This window comes from Erpetoichthys calabaricus, chromosome 8 (genome assembly GCF_900747795.2).
Source record: "Erpetoichthys calabaricus chromosome 8, fErpCal1.3, whole genome shotgun sequence".
Taxonomy (NCBI): Eukaryota; Metazoa; Chordata; class Cladistia; order Polypteriformes; family Polypteridae; genus Erpetoichthys; species Erpetoichthys calabaricus.
In genome coordinates this window covers 123685567-123706827 of record NC_041401.2, presented here as the reverse complement: position 1 = coordinate 123706827, position 21261 = coordinate 123685567, and the positions used below count along the sequence as shown (strand labels likewise).

General features: G+C 39.0%; 1 protein-coding gene across 2 annotated transcripts in view; it reads left to right on the top strand.

Annotated features, from left to right (window-relative positions):
* The window catches only part of pank4 (pantothenate kinase 4 (inactive)), a 130168-nt gene that overhangs the window by 23327 nt on the left and 85580 nt on the right, over window positions 1-21261 (top strand). Inside the window, exons 5-9 of one of the 2 annotated variants that reach the window (XM_028807423.2) lie at window positions 699-791; window positions 875-1028; window positions 1290-1471; window positions 6910-6991; window positions 7288-7388. In XM_028807423.2, coding sequence (XP_028663256.1) covers window positions 699-791; window positions 875-1028; window positions 1290-1471; window positions 6910-6991; window positions 7288-7388 — 612 coding nt within the window. Of the gene's footprint in view, window positions 1-698; window positions 792-874; window positions 1029-1289; window positions 1472-6909; window positions 6992-7284; window positions 7389-21261 lie in introns of both variants that reach the window. The other variant, XM_028807422.2, reaches the window with a different exon arrangement.

Genomic DNA, 21261 nt, shown 5'->3' with positions numbered 1-21261 from the left:
AAGCTTCCAGGTCGCTCAGCTGGAGTGGCCATCAGCCCCTGAGCGTTAGCCGCATGCTCCCTCCAGGGACTTCCTTCCAGCTACCTATCTTTGCTCACTTGCACCGGCTCTCTCCACCTCCTGCATTCTCTCCCATCTGTTAACTTCCTTCTCTGATCGTGTATTGTTCATTTGTTTTCTTTCTGATCCTCCCTATTCTATTCTATTCTCTGATTTTCCCCTTTTCTCGTGCCAGCTCTTTCTTATATTGCTCCGAGGGTACAGCGTCTAAATCGCAGGAAGCCGATGAAGCAATTGAGACAGACCACACCCTCATGTACAGGTGCGTCTCGCCCCAATTACTCCACCAACCCCCCCGTAGCTGTGTGAGCACGCACACCCATGGAGAGTGAACCAGCCAATTATCTTTTTATTAAAACTGTCACCTTTTCCTAAGCCATGGACCCACTGTACCACAGTGGTCAGGTTTGAATTAAATTGAATAAAGCATTGAACGTCTAATTTATTGCATATTTATTGTATTTTGATTTATCAAGCCAATACAGAATTTTCAGTAACAGTCATTGTACTGAACGCATAAAGCAAAAACGATGATCTTAAACTTCCTTTGAGCCTGTGATTGATAACACAATTTGTGAAAGGGCTAATAGAATGCTTTTGAAGACTAATAGAGTATATTTGTGATTTTAATTATGCAGGTTGAATCGGAAGACAAATTTGAACGAATTGGAGGAAGCTCAATTGGGGGAGGCACTTTTTGGGGACTTGGAGCTTTACTCACAAATACTAAGGTAAAGCATCTCCTCCGGAGGGCTTGCTGTGCATGCCAGCATGTTTTTGTGGTGCATTTTTCTAATTTTCCTTGTGTTGGCAGAGGTTTGATGAGCTTCTACAGCTAGCCTCCCGGGGGCAGCATGCCAGTGTTGATATGCTGGTGAAAGACATCTATGGTGGTGGATATAGCTGTCTTGGCTTAACAGGTGACCTCATTGCTAGCAGTTTTGGCAAGTCAGCCACAGAAGACAGAGGTAGGGAAATAATTTTAAAAAGTATATTTTTCTCCTTCCTTAAAGCAAATCTTAATCTAAGTTGAAAGTGCTCACAATAAAGATAGAAGTAGAAATCTGTTTAAATTGTCTCATCAGAAAGTTCTAGTAGTGATATTGATCATTCCTTTTTGTCTTTTGTTTCCCCCCTGCGAAATGCTTTAAGGTTTGCTGAAATATTAAAAGAACTGAGAGCAAAGAAAAACTGTTTTGCACTAATACAACCCCCTGCTTTTTTATTAGAGTTCTCCAAGGCAGACATGGCCAAGAGTCTGCTGCATATGATCAGTAATGACATCGGCCAGCTTGCTTGCCTGTATGCCAAGCTGCACAACCTGAGCAGAGTATATTTTGGGGGCTTCTTCATCCGGGGACACCCAGTGACGATGCACACCATCACGTACAGCATAAATTTTTTCACTAAGGTAAAACATTGTCATTTGATATCTAATATTTGGCACTCAGGGGAAACAAGGAGATACTATTAATGGAATTGTCTCACCTGCAATGATTTTTGAGTCTATTAAACATTTTTAATAAGTGAGTTGATTTCTAACACATTTAAAATGTATTGATTAATGAATTGTAAAGTAAATTTTATTATGAGAATTTTTAATTTGCAAATCTAATGCCAAGGTATGGTGAAGTTTTAGTAGATGTCCTTCTTTCAGTAATGCATTTAGTGTTGAGAGCTGACCTCTAGATGTCAGAAGCATTTTGTAATAGTGGATTTCGTCTGTTGTAATATAGTATTGAAAAATCACGGACACAGGCAATTTATGCACCAGCACAGATTTATCTATGTATTGGCCTGGTGATGAACGGTGCCTGGTTTCCTCCAAACGTGACGCCTGGCATTCACACCAAAGAGTGTGCTCATTGGGACCTTCAAAGCAGCAGACATTTTTCTGTAACCTTCCCCAGATTTGTGAATCGAGACAATCCTTGGTTTGTGCTCTGACATAAACTGTCAACTGTGGGACCTTATATAGACAGGTGTGTGCCTTTCCAAATCATGTCCAATCAACTGAATTTACCACAGGTGGACTCCAATTAAGCTGCAGAAACATCTCAAGGATGATCAGGGGAAACAGGATGCACCTGAGCTCAATTTTGAGCTTCATGGCAAAGGCTGTGAATACTTATGTACATGTGCTTTCTCCATTTTTTTATTTTTAATAAATTTCCAAAAATCTCAAGTAAACTTTTTCATGTTGTCATTATGGGGTGTTGTGTGTAGAATTCAGAGGAAAAAAATGAATTTAATCCATTTTGGAATAAGGCTATAACATAAGAAAATGTGGAAAAAGTGATGCGCTGTGAATACTTTCCAGATGCACTGTATGCAGTACTTGTTTCTTACCAAAACCTTTGCTGTAAGATACACTCAAACAAATAATAAACACTACAAAACTTATAAAAAAGCCACACATCTATCAAATGTTCATAAGATGTTTATCAAGAAGATGCAAAGCTAACATGCTTAACAAGTTTAAGTAAAATAGACAAATTTTGCTGTTACGCTAACAATCCTATTGTTTACTAAGCAGCAACTTCAGATTCTTCCTTATTTCTTCTTCTTGTAATTGAAAATGTGAGCCGCTGTACTTAACACAAGCTTGTTCACCATCCAAACTCAGACAAGCAGTATCTGATTTAATTAAAGGACAAAAATAAAAAAAGATCTGAATTAATTCAAGTAAGTTTTTTCCCATTTGTCTAATTGCACAGGACGACTCCCCTGATTCTTTTTTTTTTTTCAGTTTATTTCTCCACTTTCTTTAATGTAAAGGCTAATATTCAAATATTCTCTCGGTCGTAATTCTGCCTTACTGCTGTCTGTTTATGGGAAGTTCCCAGCAAAAAAATGACATGCAGTAGCTCAACTACCATAATTACACGTGTAAAGGAGCACTACAACCAAATTACCATAAACTTTAGAAAAGCAAATGCTGAGAAAATTGTTTTGTGATTCGCCAATTTACTTTGTATTTTTGACCATTTGCTCTTCTGCTTCTTTATTCTTTTTAACTTTGTCATCTTAGAGTGATTTTGTTCATTTTGGATGCGTCTATTTTTTGTCTCGTTCTCAGTACCACTGTTACCCTGTACTTTTAATTTTGTTTCCAGCCACCTTTATACCTTACTCATTTGTTTATCCATGGCTTCTACTTAGGAGGACTGCTAATGGGGAGTGAACCATGTATGTCAAAAAGGGAGTAAAAATCTAATGTTAGTTGCTTTGATTATACTTTGACTTTATGTTTTGATTGTTCATGGCTGTTTCCTGGCTTGTGCCTACTTGTGCCTAGACCTTGCTCACCCTCTTGCTGTGACCCTGAATTGGATTAAGAAAGTTTCCAAATGATCGTACAGATCATGATCTTTTATATTCTTTTAATACTCGATACTGATGGATCCGTGTCAAGTCCACAGACCAACAGAATGATTTCCCATTGTGATTGGCCAAATTATATCACTTGTCCCCACCACGGCTTTCTTCTGTGAAGAAGTTGAAAACAGTTCGTAGTGCGCAAGCAGCATGGCAGATGAGGAGCTTGTGCCATAGAAGGACTCAATGTCATTAGTGTGGCAGTGGTTTGGCTGTGCACAGTCAGATACTGCAAAAAGCAAAATTATATGTAAAAATTATCCTACAATGGTCGCCACTTCGGGAAGCAATATCACAAATCTATTTAATCATCTTAAACAGAGACACCCGAAGAAACATACCAAGGCTGTTTCAGTCTGGTCAGTATAACCCCACTCATCTGTATCTCGCATGATCGCAAAGCATAAACAGTTGTCGTTGACCGCATTAGGGCAGTCAAAAAAATATGATAAAAGCAGCAAACGATGGAAAGAGGTGACTGAAGCTGTCAAATTGTACCTAGCTAAGGATAGGATATGGTACCATTCAAAGCTGTAGACAACATGGATTTTAAGAAACTGATGCATGCTTTAGACACACGATATGATCTTTCGAGTTGCAAATATTTTTTTGATATGGCCATTCCGCATATGTATAGTCATTGCCAACAGAGGGTTGTGAAGCGATTTAAAGAATTGCACATTTTTTGCAACGATGAGTGACTTATGGTCCAGTCAAACATCTGAGACGTACCTGAGTCTGGATGCCTGGCAAAAAAGTATCTTTGTATCCCAGCCACCAGTGCACCATCAGAAAGAGTGTTTAGCACATTTGGCAGTATTGTCACAAGTCATAGAGCTGCTCTTAAACCCCATAAAGTGGATCAATTTATTTTCCTTGCCAAAAACCTGTGATTGTGTAAGCAGAAAATCATTACATCTAATGTAAACAGAATGTCAATTTAATCTTTCATGTTTAAAATATGTAACTAAAGTGCTTGGAGTTTAATAGCATAGTGAAGCTTTTTTGTACCTGTATTTAAAATGGAAGGTACTGGACATTTGATTCTTCACCTGTTTCTACCTCATCATCTACCTTTCTACCTGTAATTTTAGCTGTTTGTTACTCTGTTTTTGTTTGTTATGTTAATTTTATTACCACATTGAAAAAAGAGATCGCAATTCAGATTGTGGATCATGATTTTGTGTTAAAAGGATTGTGATATGATTTTTTTTGGAAATATTGCCAACCCCTAGATACAATATCATTAAATTAAATGAGGACAGTTGTCATATGACTGAGGAAGAGTAATTCACCTGTGCAAAATAAAATTTAAACCATTTGTGTTTTGAATAAAATGAATGCAGAATATAAGACTACAATGACTGAATCTAATATCAAAATGGTAAAAACATTGCCTTTTAGCAATATTTCCTCAAAAATTAGATTCCATTGCTGTGTCTTTCTTTGTGCACAATTTGTCTAGATCCATTTAGCCAGTTTTAGTATTGAGCAGTGGAAACATGGTAGTTTTCCTTGCATATTACCTTTATTTTGAAAAAGACTAAATTACTTATGTTTTCAGATGACTTTGAAATTCATTGCTCACAGAACCACAACTGTACACAGTTTCTTTTTCAAGTTTATCAATAAATGAAGATGTCCAAGACCCACTCCATGCATTTTGGTCTGTAGTAGAATTGCAAATTGTTTTTAACACAATTGGTTTCTCTTTTTTTCAAAGTCACATTGCATTCATTTTTAATTTATGGCAGATTTCAATAAGCAAACCACTAACAATCCTGAATTAGTGAGTATCAAAATATTATTAAATTACAGAAAGAAAACAAAGATTATATTAAAGTCAAATCTAATTTGCAATCGCATCATGTGTTCATCTTTGTTTAATTACTTCAAAATGTCCAAAAGAGTGTTTCTGTCTTAAATCTGTAAAGAATAGAAAATGTTGGAAAGATAGAGGTATTTGATTAATTGATGTTAAACAGTCAAATTATCATTGTTTTCTTTTGGCAATGCAGTTAAGTTGACAATTTAGGAAGGTTTCCACTTTATTTCCAGACTTAATAAAGGTAACTGATACGCACTTATATATTAAAGAAACAGGTTAATTCAATTTGTTTATACACACAAGAATTATAGAAGTAGGACAACTGCTTACATATTGACATAAAAGCTGGGATGCAAGACAGACAAGACAGACAAAAATTAATTGCAGAAAGTAGCTGGCTGTTCTTTGTTCATTTATAGGTTTCCTGGATGTTCTTGATTTTACCAGCTTTTCTGTTTACTGTTTCACTTTTGGAACAATCGCTGCCATTTTAGGTTTTAAGTTTTCAAATTAAGTTTAGTGAAAAGTTAAACACTTGTAAAAGCCAGAAGTTTACCTGACACAGTTAGTTAATTATAAAACAGTAAAAATTTCAACATGAGAAAGCAAGTTCTTAACTGTTTGTTTACTGGGTACTTAACACAGATAAACAGCTTTATAATATCCTACCTTTGTAGGGAAAGACATGACTACTCTTAATAGAAGAAGTGAAATTCACTTCTTGAAGTATGGCTTCTTCTCCCAAACTGTACTTAGTCATTTGTACAAAGCTTCAGCTTGGAGGACTGGATCTTAGTGCTAGTTTAGGACTTCAAGGCTCAAGGAAGTATTTCCTTACTCACCAGAGAGGGGTCTGCTTCCTGCCCAAAAGAAAATGGGACTGCTTCCTGCCCGTTGTTGCAGTCCACACCCTAGGCAAATAACAAATTTAAGCAAATGTCAAATGCTGGCAGAGTTTAATGCAAAGAGAGCATTGTGCTAGTACTGACAATGGGCTACAAATGAAAGAGTGAATATTTTGCTATTGGTTTCTTGGTTATACAGTTGAATAATATTTTGGTTGATAATTTGTACCGAGGTTTGTCCATTAAGGCTGGCAAAGTTGAGTTACAGACAATGGTCTTTTTGTCTAAGGTGGGGTTTTTTTTGTCTCTATTAGTAATCATGCAAATTATACATTTTTGTGAGAAGTGCATTCTAATTAAAAATTATTTATTGAGGAAATTTTAACTTCAGTTTGAGTTTTGAAATGCTTTGAGTTGTGATGAAGTTACATCTTCACCTTGTGCTTTTTTTAAAGGACACCTTTTTAATCTGCTGTTATTAGCCTTTAAGGGTATATAGGTGGACATCTGATTCATAAAATTCATACCATTTTCATTGTAGTAGGTAGTTTGTTTTTCCTGCAGTTACTTTGTCTTCAGCGTTTTGTGGTATGTGGGTCACACAACACACTGTTAGCATTTTGTCTATTTATTTCTTTCCCTTAGAAGTTTGAATAGTTGACTTTTGGACAATATATAAGCCTTGATAGATTTCCATGTTTTAGAACCATATATACAACTGCAAGTGAAGTGGAGACTATAACAAAAGGACAAATCCTGTTTACCCACAACTACATGTCTGTCTCTTCTGTCTTGCAGGGTGAGGTGCAGGCACTATTTCTGAGACATGAAGGTTATTTGGGAGCAATAGGGGCATTCTTAAAAGGAGCAGAGGAGGACAGTAAGTTAGAGATTCATGCTTTGCCACTTAATTTCTGCATCCATATATTCAAAAAGCACCTTTTTGTTATGGTGTATTTCAGAAACGATCGTAATGCTTGATTTAGAAGTTTAATTACACTGAAAATGACATTGCATTTGAGAATTCCCATTCTGAATTCGTCCTGAATCTACAGTGGTTGGTGAATCTAGCTGTACTGATAAAAAACATCATTATTATATTACATAGTCTATTTGGGATCTTGTTTTTCGGAATAACACCAGTTTTTGACATTTCTGCTTTTCTTCACCTAACAGATCCTAACCAGTATAGCTGGGGAGAAAATTATGCTGGCAGCTCTGGGTTGATGAGTGTTTCTCCTGAACTCTACCCCATGCAGCGAACCCGTAGTGGAACGGTAAGAACGTTCTGTCTGCTTGTTGGCAACAATAAAATAGCTGCCACTCACATCTATTTCTTTCTTCTAAACTGTGTTGAAAGTTATAGCGGTATCCTTTACCTTATGATTGTGTTGCCTTTTTTCACTCCTTAAGCTGTACCATTTAAACTTGTCATTTGTGTAATATAGTGGAGCTGTCAGGGACCCTGCAATGCAATATTATTCTGATACTTGAGTTAAAATAAAAAAAACAAACCAAAGAATGTTTTAATACACTCAGTATCAATACAATCAAATTCAGATTTGATTATGTGATGTATTGTATATATAATATACTGTATGTATACTAGTTATTTATTATTTTCTGTTAATAGTGGAAATCGATTTTTAGTGTCTAGACCGTCTCCATGGTATGACTGAGATCAATAAATTACAGTACATACCATATATGAACTGGTACATAATCTGACATGTTAACAGGGTGAGACAGTGTGATTTTAGTCAAAGTGACAACCAGTAATAGTTATTGGAAAATGTAAAATTCTTTAGACTACATAGATTTAGCTTGCCATGGAGTAGGCAGGGGCCATAAACTTTTGTAATTTTCCACAATGAAAATATGATTAGCACTAGTCAATTGTTCAGCAATGCTTAAAGCTGCATTTGCATTTTTTGTAAATTAATCGCAGTGAAGGATGCTTAGCTTTCTTTTTTATTAATTATTTGTACATATTTATCCATTCAGTATTTTTTAATGTGAACTCTTGCATTGTATCAATACATTTCCAAAATCAAACCATTTTCTGTAGAAATGTAACTGAACAAGAGAAACTATGTAAGCCCTACACATTAATACTTTGTTGAGAACTTATATGCTGCAATAACAGCCATAGTTATTTAGGGGTAAATATGTACCAGTTTTGCAAATTGTTAAGAAATGAATCTTCCTCGTTCTTTGAATAAGTTATAGAGATCCTCTAGGCTGGTGTAAATATGTACCAGTTTTGCATATTGTTAAGAAATGATTCTTCCTCGTTCTTCTTTGAGTAAGTTATAGAGATCCTCTAGGCTGGTGTGATGTCATTTCTGGATAGCAGTTTTCAAATAGTGCCACAGATTCTCAATAGGGTTAGGATAAGAGCTTTTGCTTAGCCATTCCAGAATATTCACCTTTCTGTCTCTCTGGCTTTATGCTTAGGGTCATTGTCATGTTGAAAGATTAATCTTCTCTCAAGCTATAGGTTCATAGCAGACTGGATCAACTTCTGTAATATTGTGCGGTGTTTATGTCCATCCATTGTACGTTCAACTCTGAAAAGATTCCCAGTCCCAGCACATGAAAAGCTTTCCCATAGCATGATGCTGCCACCACCATATTTCACCATATAGTTTTTCTTTAGGCATGGGCAGTGTTAGTTTTATACCACACATACCTCTTTGACTTCTGGCCATAAAGTTCTATTTTGGTCGCATCTGACCATAAAACATTTTCCCACATATTAACTGGGTCTTTCTCATGCTGTGTAGCAAATGCCATACTTGCTTTTATGTAGACCTTTGTCTTCTTTCTTGCTTCTCTCCCATAGAGACCTGTTTAATCAATAGCTCTTGAAATTCTGGACCCATGCACTTTCACTCCAGGTTCTGCCAAAGAGCACTGAAAGCGACGGTTTGATTTTTACTAGTCTCTCTTATTGGTCGTTGTCTTGCTCTGATGTTTGGCTTTGAGGGATGGCCTGTTCTAGTAAGAATCCGAGTGCTGTGATGAACCTTCCACTTTCTGATGATGGCTCCAACAGTGCTTAACGGGACATTCAAACTCTTCAATATTTTTTTTAGACATTTCATGCCTTATGCATTTCAGTGACTTTTGTTTCTCACATCAGCAGAGTGTTCCTTTGTGTTCATTTTTGCAGTGACTCTCCAGCAGACTATTGCAATTTACAAAGAGCACCTTTTATATGCAAAGAAAGAGAGATAAAGGACTCACAAGTAGTACCTAATTGTTTAATTATGATCAAATGACTGTCACCTTTGTGTCATTTGTGATTAGTTTATTTGTGTGAACCTTCAGGTTTGAAAGCACAGAGATTTAAACACTGACTTTTGAGCATTTTCTTCTTCAGTTAAATATCTACCAAAAATGTTTTTTTTTTCACTTTGGAAATGCGACTGTATATGTGTGTGTGTGTGTGTATATATATATATATATATATATATATATATATATATATATACACACACACATCCATCCATCCATCCATTTTCTAACCCGCTGAATCCGAACACAGGTCATGGGGGGGTCTGCTGGAGCCAATCCCAGCCAACACGGTGCACAAGGCAGGAAACAATCCCGGGCAGGGTGCCAACCCACCGCAGGATGGACACACACACACACCAAGCACACACCAGGGCCAATTTAGAATCGCCAATCCACCTAACCTGTATGTCTTTGGACTGTGGGAGGAAACCGGAGCGCCTGGAGGAAACCCATGCAGACACAGGGAGAACATGCAAACTCCACGCAGGGAGGACCCGGGAAGCGAACCCGGGTCTCCTAACTGCGAGGCAGCAGCGCTACCACTGCACCACCGTGCCGCCCATATATATACATTTCCCTACTTTTGTTTTGCTTCCAGAACTTCATTCCATCTGATTTGAAGGTGAACTTTAGTATTCAGAAAGGGATCACACAAAGTCTTCACAAAAGCTTTTGAATTGGAGTGATTTTAGTTGATTTGAATTCAATATCTGTCACACTCCCTCCCATCTCCGGCTCCCTTGCTGGGTCTCCACCAGTTCTTTATATAGTCCTTGACCCGGAAGTGCTTCTGTCCTTCTGGCCATGTGATTCGTCAGCACTTCTGGGTCAGATGGAGAGTTGTACCTTTCTTCAGCCCGGAAATGCTTCTGTTCTTCCATCCCCATGACCTGGGAGTACTTCCAGGCTATATGGGAAGCAGAAATCCCCATGTCTCCCTGCAGCGGCACCCACGGTACCCAGCAGGGCTGTGAAGCTGAACTCCATATCCCATAGTGCCCTGCAGAAATCCGGGGCACCGCTATGCTGCAGGGAAGTCGCCATCTAGCGTCCTGGATGTGTCGGCTGGGTTGAGCTGCTGGCTGTACATCACACAGGGCTAACATTTCTGATACAGAAATCTTTCAAAACCGTGCCAAATCTGTCGAAATGAAGTAAACAGTCTACTTGTTAAGTTTTGTGATGTGCTTCTATTGGAATGCATTTTCTTAATGCAAGTACTAGTGAAATATTTCATTTATACCATCAAATTATCAGACCTATTCATGGTGGAAAAATGGAGGAAAAACATTGCTCAGTGTATCTATCCATATTACTAACCGAGAATGGTAAACCGGATATGGACGCAGGGACCTGCCCGTGGACGCAGGAGACATAGTGCGCAGGCACCACACAAAGCCCCCCTCCCCAGAGTGAAATGGGAGAGACTACGAACGTGCGCAGGCGCCACACACAGCCCCCCCGCCCCAGAGCGAAACGGGAGAGACTGTGTGGCGCCTGCGCATGTTCGTAAAGCCCCCCCGCCCCAGAGCGAAACGGGAGAGACTATGAACCGTCTGACATGCCGTAAGCAGGATAAAGCGAGGTCAGAAATAAAAAACAGAGTAGGAAACAAAGTAAAACGTCATAAAGAGGTTAAAGAACGGGGACAAACACATGGAGAGCAGGTTACAGAGGATGAAAACTGGAATGCAACAGCTTCAAAAAAAACCTAGGCACGAAACACATGCACAGCGAGATACAGAATGTAAAGGCAGAAACAACGACAGTTAAACGTCCACACCACACAGCAGAGGCAGACCCGGAAGGTGCAGGCGCCTACGTTGCGCGTCGGAAGGCGCGGGAAAGTACGAAAGGCAAAGGCGCCTACACAGCATGGTAAAACCCGACATAATACGGAAGGCGCAGGCGTTGCCGCCATATTGTGAGTGGAACTAATGCGTAGTGAAGGCGCAGGCTTCACCGCCATATTGTGCGTGGCACTACTGCGGAGTGAAGTTAGGAATAATGTGCTGCTTGGGATCATACAAAACGCCGAACGCGACCCACCGTCTGAAACTGCGGAGGCAAAGCAGGCTCGGGTTCAAACCGAACGAGCTCGACTGACAGATATACGCCTACAACGCGCGTCTCAAACCGCAGAAGCAGGGCAAGCATGGGTTCAAAACAACGCAAGCTCCTACAACGCGCGTCTGAAACTACGGCTGCCCAGCGGGCACAGGTTCAAAACACCGGGGGTAAGCGAGTGAAGCGAGCAGGGAGCGAAGCCCCCTTGTAATATACTATTTCAGTACTATACTGTGTCAATCATTGCCCACCAATGCTGCCCCTTTACTAATACAACACAAAAAAGTTTAAATGTGACAAGTAAGCATTATACATGTTATGGCATATGCCTGATTCTGCGTTCACATGCTTTGGGAGTTTTTTTTCTTTTCTTTTTCCCTTCCCACCCAAAGTTGCCACTTGTAATGTTTGTTCTCATGGCTTTTTAGTCAGTGTTTTGAGATTGATATTGTTATTAATTAAATTCTTAATCTGTTCATAAAACAAATATAAAATCAATAAAAAAATTATTAAATGAGGTGAGAGGTCAACATTACATCATACTTTCGTTAAATTGGTGACCACTGTATTCTATGAATTGATCCACTGGGAACTACCACTTAGAATGATACCCTGTGAACATTTACCTCTGGGAGACTTATTTTTCATCTGTCCCATATAGGGTTATGTTGTATACCAGAACTGGAAAAGTACTGAAAGACAAAATTTAAAACATTAAGGTACAAGCATTTTGGGATTTGCAGTACCAGAAGTAAATTTCAGCTTTCCACTCAAATCCATTTCCCCCAACACTCAGTAGAGTACCCTGGGAAATATGCACTTCAATGCACTCAAGACTTCAAGTGGGATCAAAACCCTCCCCACTCCCTTATTAAGTTGGTGTGATTGAGATTTGACAGGGGAATGTTTTGGTCCCAGCACTGCGATCTGAAAACTGGTATCAACACCAAAGTGAAAATTTTAGTACCACACATGTGCTAACACAATGTGCATCATCAAAGTCACTGTATCAAGTGTCATACAACTTGTATTAAATCTCTAAATTGTTTTCTTTAAAAGCTTTCCAAGTTACTTTGTTGGTGCCATAGAATCCTAATGCCTACTTTTAATTTTGTGTAATAATTGGCTTTATCATTAGGTCACAATTGATTGCAAATGTCAGCTAAGCAGTCAGTTTTGGTTCTGTTTCTGTGTCACAATGTTTTGCAAGTCCACATTCATTTAGATATGTTATCACGAGTCCCAGAGACTAACCCTGAATAAAGAGAAAGGGACATTAGAAATTCTTCCTGGAGTGAAATGCTGCAGCAGATATGGGTACATCCTCTTTGTTGGATAGATAGAATTTTTTGTCCCCAGGGGTAAATTTGTCTTTTTAAAAAATGCTCTTTAAATAAGTAATAGATAAATATGTACATACATACACACACACACATATCATGATGAATAAAAAGGAAGGCAATGTAAAAAGAAAAGTTTCAGACTTGGTAGTCACAGTCCTGGGGCCTCATGTATAATGGCGTGCGTAGAACTCACACTATAACATGGCGTAAGCACAAAAGCGGGAATGTGCGTACGCACAGAAAAATCCAGATGCAGGAATCTGTACGTACACAAACTTTCACGTTCTTCCACTACATAAATCCCGATCAGCGTGAAAAGTAATGCGCCTTCTGTCCCGCCCCAACTCCTCCCAGAATTACGCCTCTTTGAATATGCAAATCGATATAAATAGCCTTCTGTGAAAAGACAATGGGAAAAGCACGGGAGAAAATATAAGAATTTCAGTGAATACCAAGTGGAGGCAAAGGAAAAACGTACTATTTGTTGGTTTAAACAGTGGTATAATCGACAAAAGGAAGTTGATCGAGTGACAGAGTGTCGGAGAAACTTGAAGGCTCAAGTTCACAAAGTCGCACAGTGCCCGAAATAAAAAAGAAATCACATATCATAGTCGCCATGAAAAGGCGAGTCGTAGCCCACCGTCCGAGTGTCATATGAAAGCTTATTAGGGTTCAGACCAAAAAAAAAAAAAAGGCACACAGTGGGGGGAAAAAAGCATGAAATGTCAACTATAATCTCGAAATTTCCACTTTAATCACGTGGTTTATTTTGCCATTAAAGTAGAACATCATAAACTTCATCTTAAAAATCGTTTAATTTACTAGTTTCTCAAATCCCATTGTAACTAAAGTGGCATGTTAAATGCTTTGTTCTGTATTTGATCTTCTATGTGCTCTATGTGTGTGAATCACTACCTGCTTTTTAAACGGACTTTCTCTTTCTCCGACAGGACACATAATCCATTACATTCGTGAAATTACAGCTCTCTGAATAATTAAAATACTGAGATGTATACGTGATATCTTTTTCATGATGACAGGAATGAAAGCATGTTATTAAACATGGGAACACGGTGGCGCAGTGCTTGTTCATGTCTCACGCAAGAGGCTTGCTGCGCCATGCGCGACCTTCAATGAAATAATTTATCACAGCAGTACTGTCTCTTTCAAACATACTAACCTCCAATTCCTGCCCTTACTTTTCTTTCTCCAAAAAATCAATCGCCACACAATCAGCTATGTAATAGACGTGAAGCCATCTGTAAGTTTAGAACGCCGATTCTTCATAACTTTTAAGGAACATTGAAATATCTTCGTAGTACGTGTTTAATTATTATATCCGTCTATCTTTCCAGTGTCGCTTCAGCGCCAGCAAGAATACAATGCAATGCAGGAACAATTACTGAACTAGGTAGCGCTGCGGCACCGTGTCCTCACATGTTTAATTATTAACAATACAGATTATTTAAATGAAGTTAAAGTTTTATCTGTATAATATAATCAACATATTTTGCTGCATTTCATCTTAAAAATGAATACCGTCATCATATGTAAATACGCGCTTTATAAAGTGGCGCAGGTTGTGCAATATTATAACTGTATCCCAAGTTTACAGTGAGGTGATTGTACTTATAAGTACAAACAGTTCTACAAGGAGCACTTGATGGACTGATTTAGTGTGTTTATAGTTCTTGGGATGAAACTGTTTCTAAACCGCGAAGTCCGTATAGGGAAGTCTCTAAAGCATTTTGCTGTGGCTCAGACAGCGTCTGCTTCATGCTGTGTACCGATAATTCTCTTTCTGATCAGCTGCTGCTGTGATTTCCCACTCAGATACAGTGATATAGATATTCCGAGTGGTGCAGTGAGAGTAATATGGAAAAAGATGATCTGCTGTTACAACTCTTAACGGGAGCAGCTGAAAGAAGAAGAAGATGCAGTGAGAGTTACAACGCTAAAGCAGTTATGGTATTTCGAATACTATGGCTATTCCCTGGACCATTATATTGCTACAGGTTAATTACAATCAGATGCATTACACTAATAAACAATATGCAGTTAATTTCAGTGTATTTATAAAGCCGCACCAGGAATGTGGATCTAAGAAAGAAAGGGTGTTCACACAGGAACAGTAGCACTGCTTTGACGCTGGGTGCCGCCAGTCTGCAAAACCGGGCGGATAAATTGCATACGCCAAGGTATGAGTTACCGTGGAAATGTGCGTGGCTTTACGCCAAGTTTAGGTTTTATACATCGCGATTTGAGCGAAGAAACGTTCGTACGCAACATTTCTGTGCGTACGCACCGTTTATACATGAGGCCCCTGGTGATGCATTACACAGGTGTATTGCCATTGGTATAAAAGAGCCCCAGTAGTATTTCCTGACACTTTTCTGCTGAAAGTAATCTGTGTTAATGTGTCAGAGAGACAGTGTACATCGTTGTTCATAATGGCACTCAGTTCTGTTTTAATTCTCTCTCTTGCTACTATCTTCAGGGGGTCCACAGTGTGTCCAATAACCAAGCCTGCCCATTTTAATTAATTTGTTGAATCTTTGGGTGGGCCTGAAGTAATGTTATCAGCTCAGCACACCATGGTGTAGAAAATCGCACTGGCCATCACAGAGAGGTAGATGTAAAAAATGTTACTACCCTCATTAACACAGTTTCCTAAGGAAAAAGGGCCTGCTCTTCCAGTCCATCTTGTCAATGATGTGAACCCCCAATTACTTGTGGCAGAGAACTAACTCTACATCCACTCCCAAGAATTGTGATTGGATATACAGTAGAGGTTCTTTGGTGTGACGAAAATCAATAGTTGCAGAAGATTTTTTTTGCACCAAGAAACAAAGTTATACACCTGACTCCAGTATTCTGTCTCATCCCCATTGTCATTATACCTCATAAGTGGCAGAATCATCTGAGAATTTCTGCAAGTGACATGACTTGCTGTTATTTTTATAGTCTGAGGTGTACAGAGTAAAGAGAAAAGGAGACTAATCTGTCCTTCTCAAATCTGTATCAGAAACACAGTCCTTGAGTCTCTGCGGTCTGCCCAACAGATAGTCCATTATCCAGGACACTGTAGGCTTATCCATCTACATATCTCTGAGCTTACCCTTAACAGGGATGGTTGGATGGTAGTGAAGAAACTGGAGAGATCAAAATACATAATCCTCACAGTCCTGTCAACTTTGTCTAGCTGAGAATAAGCCTTGTGGAGCAGATTGATAATTGCATCCTCCACTCCAATTTATGTCTAATAGGCAAACTGCAGTTGGAACACCAGAAGAGAACTCCTGAAGTCCAGAAGCAGACTCCTAAGGGTCTTTATGATGTGAGATTTAAGTGCCACTGGTCTATAGTTATTGGTTGAAGTGGTGACTCTCTTCTTTGGAGGATGAACAATGCAGAATGTTTTCCACAGCAGAGATACTTTCTGGAACCTTAAGAGGATACCACAAAATTGTTCACCACAAGGCTTAAGAACTCAAGGACTGACTCAATCTGGTCCCACAGCATTTCCAGTGTGAAGCTTCATCAGTTGTCTTTTTACTTGGTCTTAAGTTATGGATAGCCCATACTGATAGTCCAAGGTGGACTCACCACCAGCCATTCCATTTGACCTGTTAGGAGCTATTGATGTAGTAGGATGTGGGGATAACGGGTCATTGGAAGAAGGTGGTAGTGGGAGGGAAAATCCATTAGATCGTTTGGTTCATGGTTTTAGCTTTGTCCACATTCCTTTCTAGCAACTTAGCCCTGGATAGCTTGAGTCCAGTAATTATGCCCAGTCAATTCCAGACATCTTTCATGGTATTCTATGTGAGTTTGTCTTCTGTCTTAGCTTTGTACGAGTCCTTCAGAGCCTTCTTTTGTCATTTAAAGAAGTGCATAAATTGTGATCAAAATGACAGACTATATAGTTGAAATTTATTTTTAGCTTAGCTTCATAGTGAAATGCACTTTATAAGGGTTTACAGTTGCTAATGTATTTCACAGCATATCATTTGTTGATCAGACTTGTGAGCTGATGTATTTCTTATTTTTTAAAATAAACACTACTAAATTCAAGGGTTTACATCTGAAGTAAGCAGCTCTGCATTTGTGGCAGCTTTTAAATAAAAAAATATTTTAGGATTGATTAGTTTCATGCAGTTATAGAGGATATGCTAATACTCCAAAAGATCATATATTGAATAATTATAAGACATTAACCAATCAGTAGCAAAATAATTGTCTTTTGAACTATTCAGTTTATAAACTCTGTGCTACCAAATATGAGTGTGACATTACAGACTTAATGTTGCCCACCCCTAAGTTTCACCACTTTTAAATAGGCAGCATGTTCAAGAAAAGCAAGTTTTACAGTGCATCTGGAAAGTATTCACAGCGCATCACTTTTTCCACATTTAGTTATGTTATAGCCTTATTCCAAAATGGATTAAATTCATTTTTTTCCTCAGAATTCTACACACAACACCCCATAATGACAACGTGAAAAAAGTTTACTTGAGGTTTTTGCAAATCTATTAAAAATAAAAAAACTGAGAAATCACATGTACATAAGTATTCACAGCCTTTGCTCAATACTTTGTCATTGCACCTTTGGCAGCAATTACAGCCTGAAGTTTTTTTGAATATGATGCCACAAACCTGGCACACCTATGCTTGGCAAGTTTCGCCCATTCCTCTTTGCAGCACCTCTCAAGCTCCATCAGGTTGGATGGGAAACGTCGGTGCACAGCCATTTTAAGATCTCTTCAGAGATGTTCAATCGAATTCAAGTCAGGGCTCTGGCTGGGCCACTCAACGACATTCACAGAGTTGTCCTGAAGCCACTCCTTTGATATCTTGGCTGTGTGCTTAGGGTCGTTGTCCTGCTGAAAGATGAACCGTCACCCCAGTCTGAGGTCAAGAGCGCTCTGGGGCAGGTTTTCATCCAGGATGTCTCTGTACATTGCTGCAGTCATCTTTCCCTTTATCCTGACTAGTCTCCCAGTTCCTGTCGCTGAAAAACATCCCCACAGCATGATGCTGCCACCACCATGCTTCACTGTAGGGATGGTATTGGCCTGGTGATGAACGGTGCCTGGTTTCCTCCAAACGTGACGCCTGGCATTCACACCAAAGAATTCAATCTTTGTCTCATCAGACCAGAGAATTTTCTTTCTCATGGTCTGAGAGTCCTTCAGGTGCCTTTTGGCAAACTCCAGGCGGGCTGCCTTGTGCCTTTTACTAAGGAGTGGCTTCCGTCTGGCCACTCTACCATATAGGCCTGATTGGTGGATTGCTGCAGAGATGATTGTCCTTCTGGAAGGTTCTCCTCTCTCCACAGAGGACCTCTGGAGCTCTGACAGAGTGACCATCGGGTTCTTGATCACCTCCCTGACTAAGGCCCTTCTCCCCTGATCGCTCAGTTTAGATGGCCGGCCAGGTCTAGGAAGAATCCTGGTGGTTTCGAACTTTTTCCACTTACGGATGATGGAGGCCACTGTGCTCATTAGGACCTTCAAAGCAGCAGAAATTTTTCTGTAACCTTCCCCAGATTTGTGCCTCGACATAATCCTGTCTCGGAGGTCTACAGACAATTCCTTTGACTTCATGCTTGATTTGTGCTCTGACATGAACTGTCAACTGTGGGACCTTCTATAGACAGGTGTGTGCCTTTCCAAATCATGTCCAATCAACTGAATTTACCACAGGTGGACATCAATTGAGCTGCAGAAACATCTCAAGGATGATCAGGGGAAGCAGGATGCACCTGAGCTCAATTTTGAGCTTCATGGCAAAGGCTGTGAATACTTATGTACATGTGCTTTCTCAATTTTTTTATTTTTAATAAATTTGCAAAAATCTCAAACGTTTTTCACATTGTCATTATGGGGTGTTGTGTGTAGAATTCTGAGGAAAAAAATGAATTTAATCCATTTTGGAATAAGGCTGTAACATAACAAAATGTGGAAAAAGTAATGCACTGTGAATACTTTCCGGATGCACTGTATTTGTTTGATTCTGGCATATGCAGTATTTGTTCCCTTTTTATTTTCCTCTGAGTGGACGGGGTGAAAATTACTTGCTATGTTAGTATATTTTTTGTGTGCATGTAAAGGAACCAAGTTGCAAGACCTCTGCACTTTTGTTTTATACCTGTATTATTGTATGCTTTGTAAAGTGTGTATAATTGTATAGTCTGTGGAAAATGCTGTGTAATATAAAGGTTTGTTGATTTTTATAGTAGAAGGTTGTTCAATATGAGACCTGTTTCAGTATACTGACTGTAGGATGTTTTGCAGTCCATGAGCATGCAGTAGTTAAGTTCATGTAATAGTCTTTTGTTGAAAGGTGGTTTTCTGCTTTGCTTTGTCTCCTCCACACTATCAAGGTCATGGGTGAGTTGTGTTTATCCTTGAAGCACTGAAGTTCACACATGCTTTCACCAGATTAGTTTATAGACACCAGTTAACCTAACATACACATTTATGAGATGTGAGAAAAAATCTTTGGAGACATAGGCCAAGCAAATGGTCTGACCACAGACCTTTTTACCCATATTAATGTTAGTGTATTGTAATTGTTTAGTGATGGAGTTGTTGTTTGGCAAGTAGTTTGCTTATTTCGCATTAATTTCTTATTGGTCATTTGCTGTAAGCAACATTTTTTAATTGTTTATCTATTTGCCCTAATAGGTGCTGTTCAATTGAACAGGCTAAGGGTACTGCGGTGCATGAGCCTTATTTCTATACTTGTTTATTATTTATTTTGTGTGTGGGGGTGGTTGTAGAGAGTCATGTGTATAAAATGCACTTCTTGCTCCGGGCCTCTGTGACTTTCCCTACAGGTAGTAATAAAATGACCTAAATATTGTTTGCACTAAGTCCTCACCTTTGGTGCTTTGATGCTTATGTTGTGATGACAGTAACAGTACTCTCTTTTGAAACTGTCTATTGCCTTTGAGCAGTAATGCTTTAGTTGCAACACTGATATATAAATATATCTTTTCAAAACACACTAAATAAAGCATAGGTGTGATTAATCATAAACTCGTGGGTAAAGTTCATGATGTGATTTATGACAAATGGACTTTCCAGAGATGTATAGGGGTGGATATTTTTTTTCGATTAAATCATTTAATTTGGAATAATGTTTTAAAGTGATAAGCAAATGTCCTAGTTTAATCGGCGTGAAAACACATTGATTCAAATAATGTGATGAGCTATGCCTTTCATTAGAATTACTTTTTTTTCCAAATAAAGGCTGTAATGTCAAATTAGTTGTTGGAAATGGTTTGGATATGAATGATCGGATGTTGAACAAACTAACATAAAAAGCAAAGTTTTTCGAAAAGGACGATAGCACTTTAAAGTGTCAGCACATCCAGTTTTATTTCAGCACTTAAAACAGAAACATCTGGCCGAATGAGAAAGCAGGGGAAGAAGGTAAAGGCCCTGCTTCGGCATACATCACACAAGGCGTGAGCCCTACTATATATGTAGTTTTTCAGTGTGATTACATTAGAAAGACAGCATGGCTTGCCTGGGCCTTGGGGAAGACGACGCTAGATATGTCCATTGTGCCTTCTTGTACTGCAATGGTGGCTAGGCTACAATAGGAGAGAAGAGTAAGCAGAATGCCTAAAATGAGCAGTCGGAGGGCTATCAGAGTGCTCTTAGAGGAGATGACTCCTCTGTGGCAGTGTTTCCCAAGCAGTGGTCTGTAGAAAAATTTTCCAATCTGGCAAGAATTGGGCAAGGCTTGTATTTTAGCACAGTCATTCCTAACTGCCAGTCTGTGAAAAGCAGGCAAGGCATAAAGGCAGTCCATGGCATTCTCCACTATTAATAAATCCGGAAACTTACAACCCAATGATCTTTGATCAGTTTTAAGTTAGTAAATGTAGACTCTCGAAACTCCATGGGGAGCCCACTTTCCTGCCATTCGATCAATCTATTGTTAATGTAGACGCACACAACACCAACCCCCAACCCTGCTCTTCAATCTAATGTTTGCAGTTGAAACTGCTTGAAAATAGTAAAGGTCCAATAGGAATCTGTCAAAACTAAAAATGGTCCTCAAGTCAAAAATCACTGCTCTACAGAGGAGACTGTCCAAAGAGCTGTTGTAGCCTAGGGAAGAAGCTGACTGGTGTGCTCTGCAAACTTAATCATTTGTTGGGATACAAGAAAACTATAAGGAATAGCATAAAGCAGGAAATGTAAGGAAAACCAAACATTTTCGTTGCCTGTAAATGATGTAAAAGGAACATGGAGGCTGCAGAGAAGAAAAAGAGGGCCTGCAAACATAAAAACAAATTGCAAAAAAATAAGCAAGACTAGTGTGCACCGAAAGAGGTTTTATTATTTTGCACCTTTCCTCATTTACAATAAGTTTTATTTACATATAATCTATAAGGTTTGTGTGTAGGTATAGTTTTATTTTA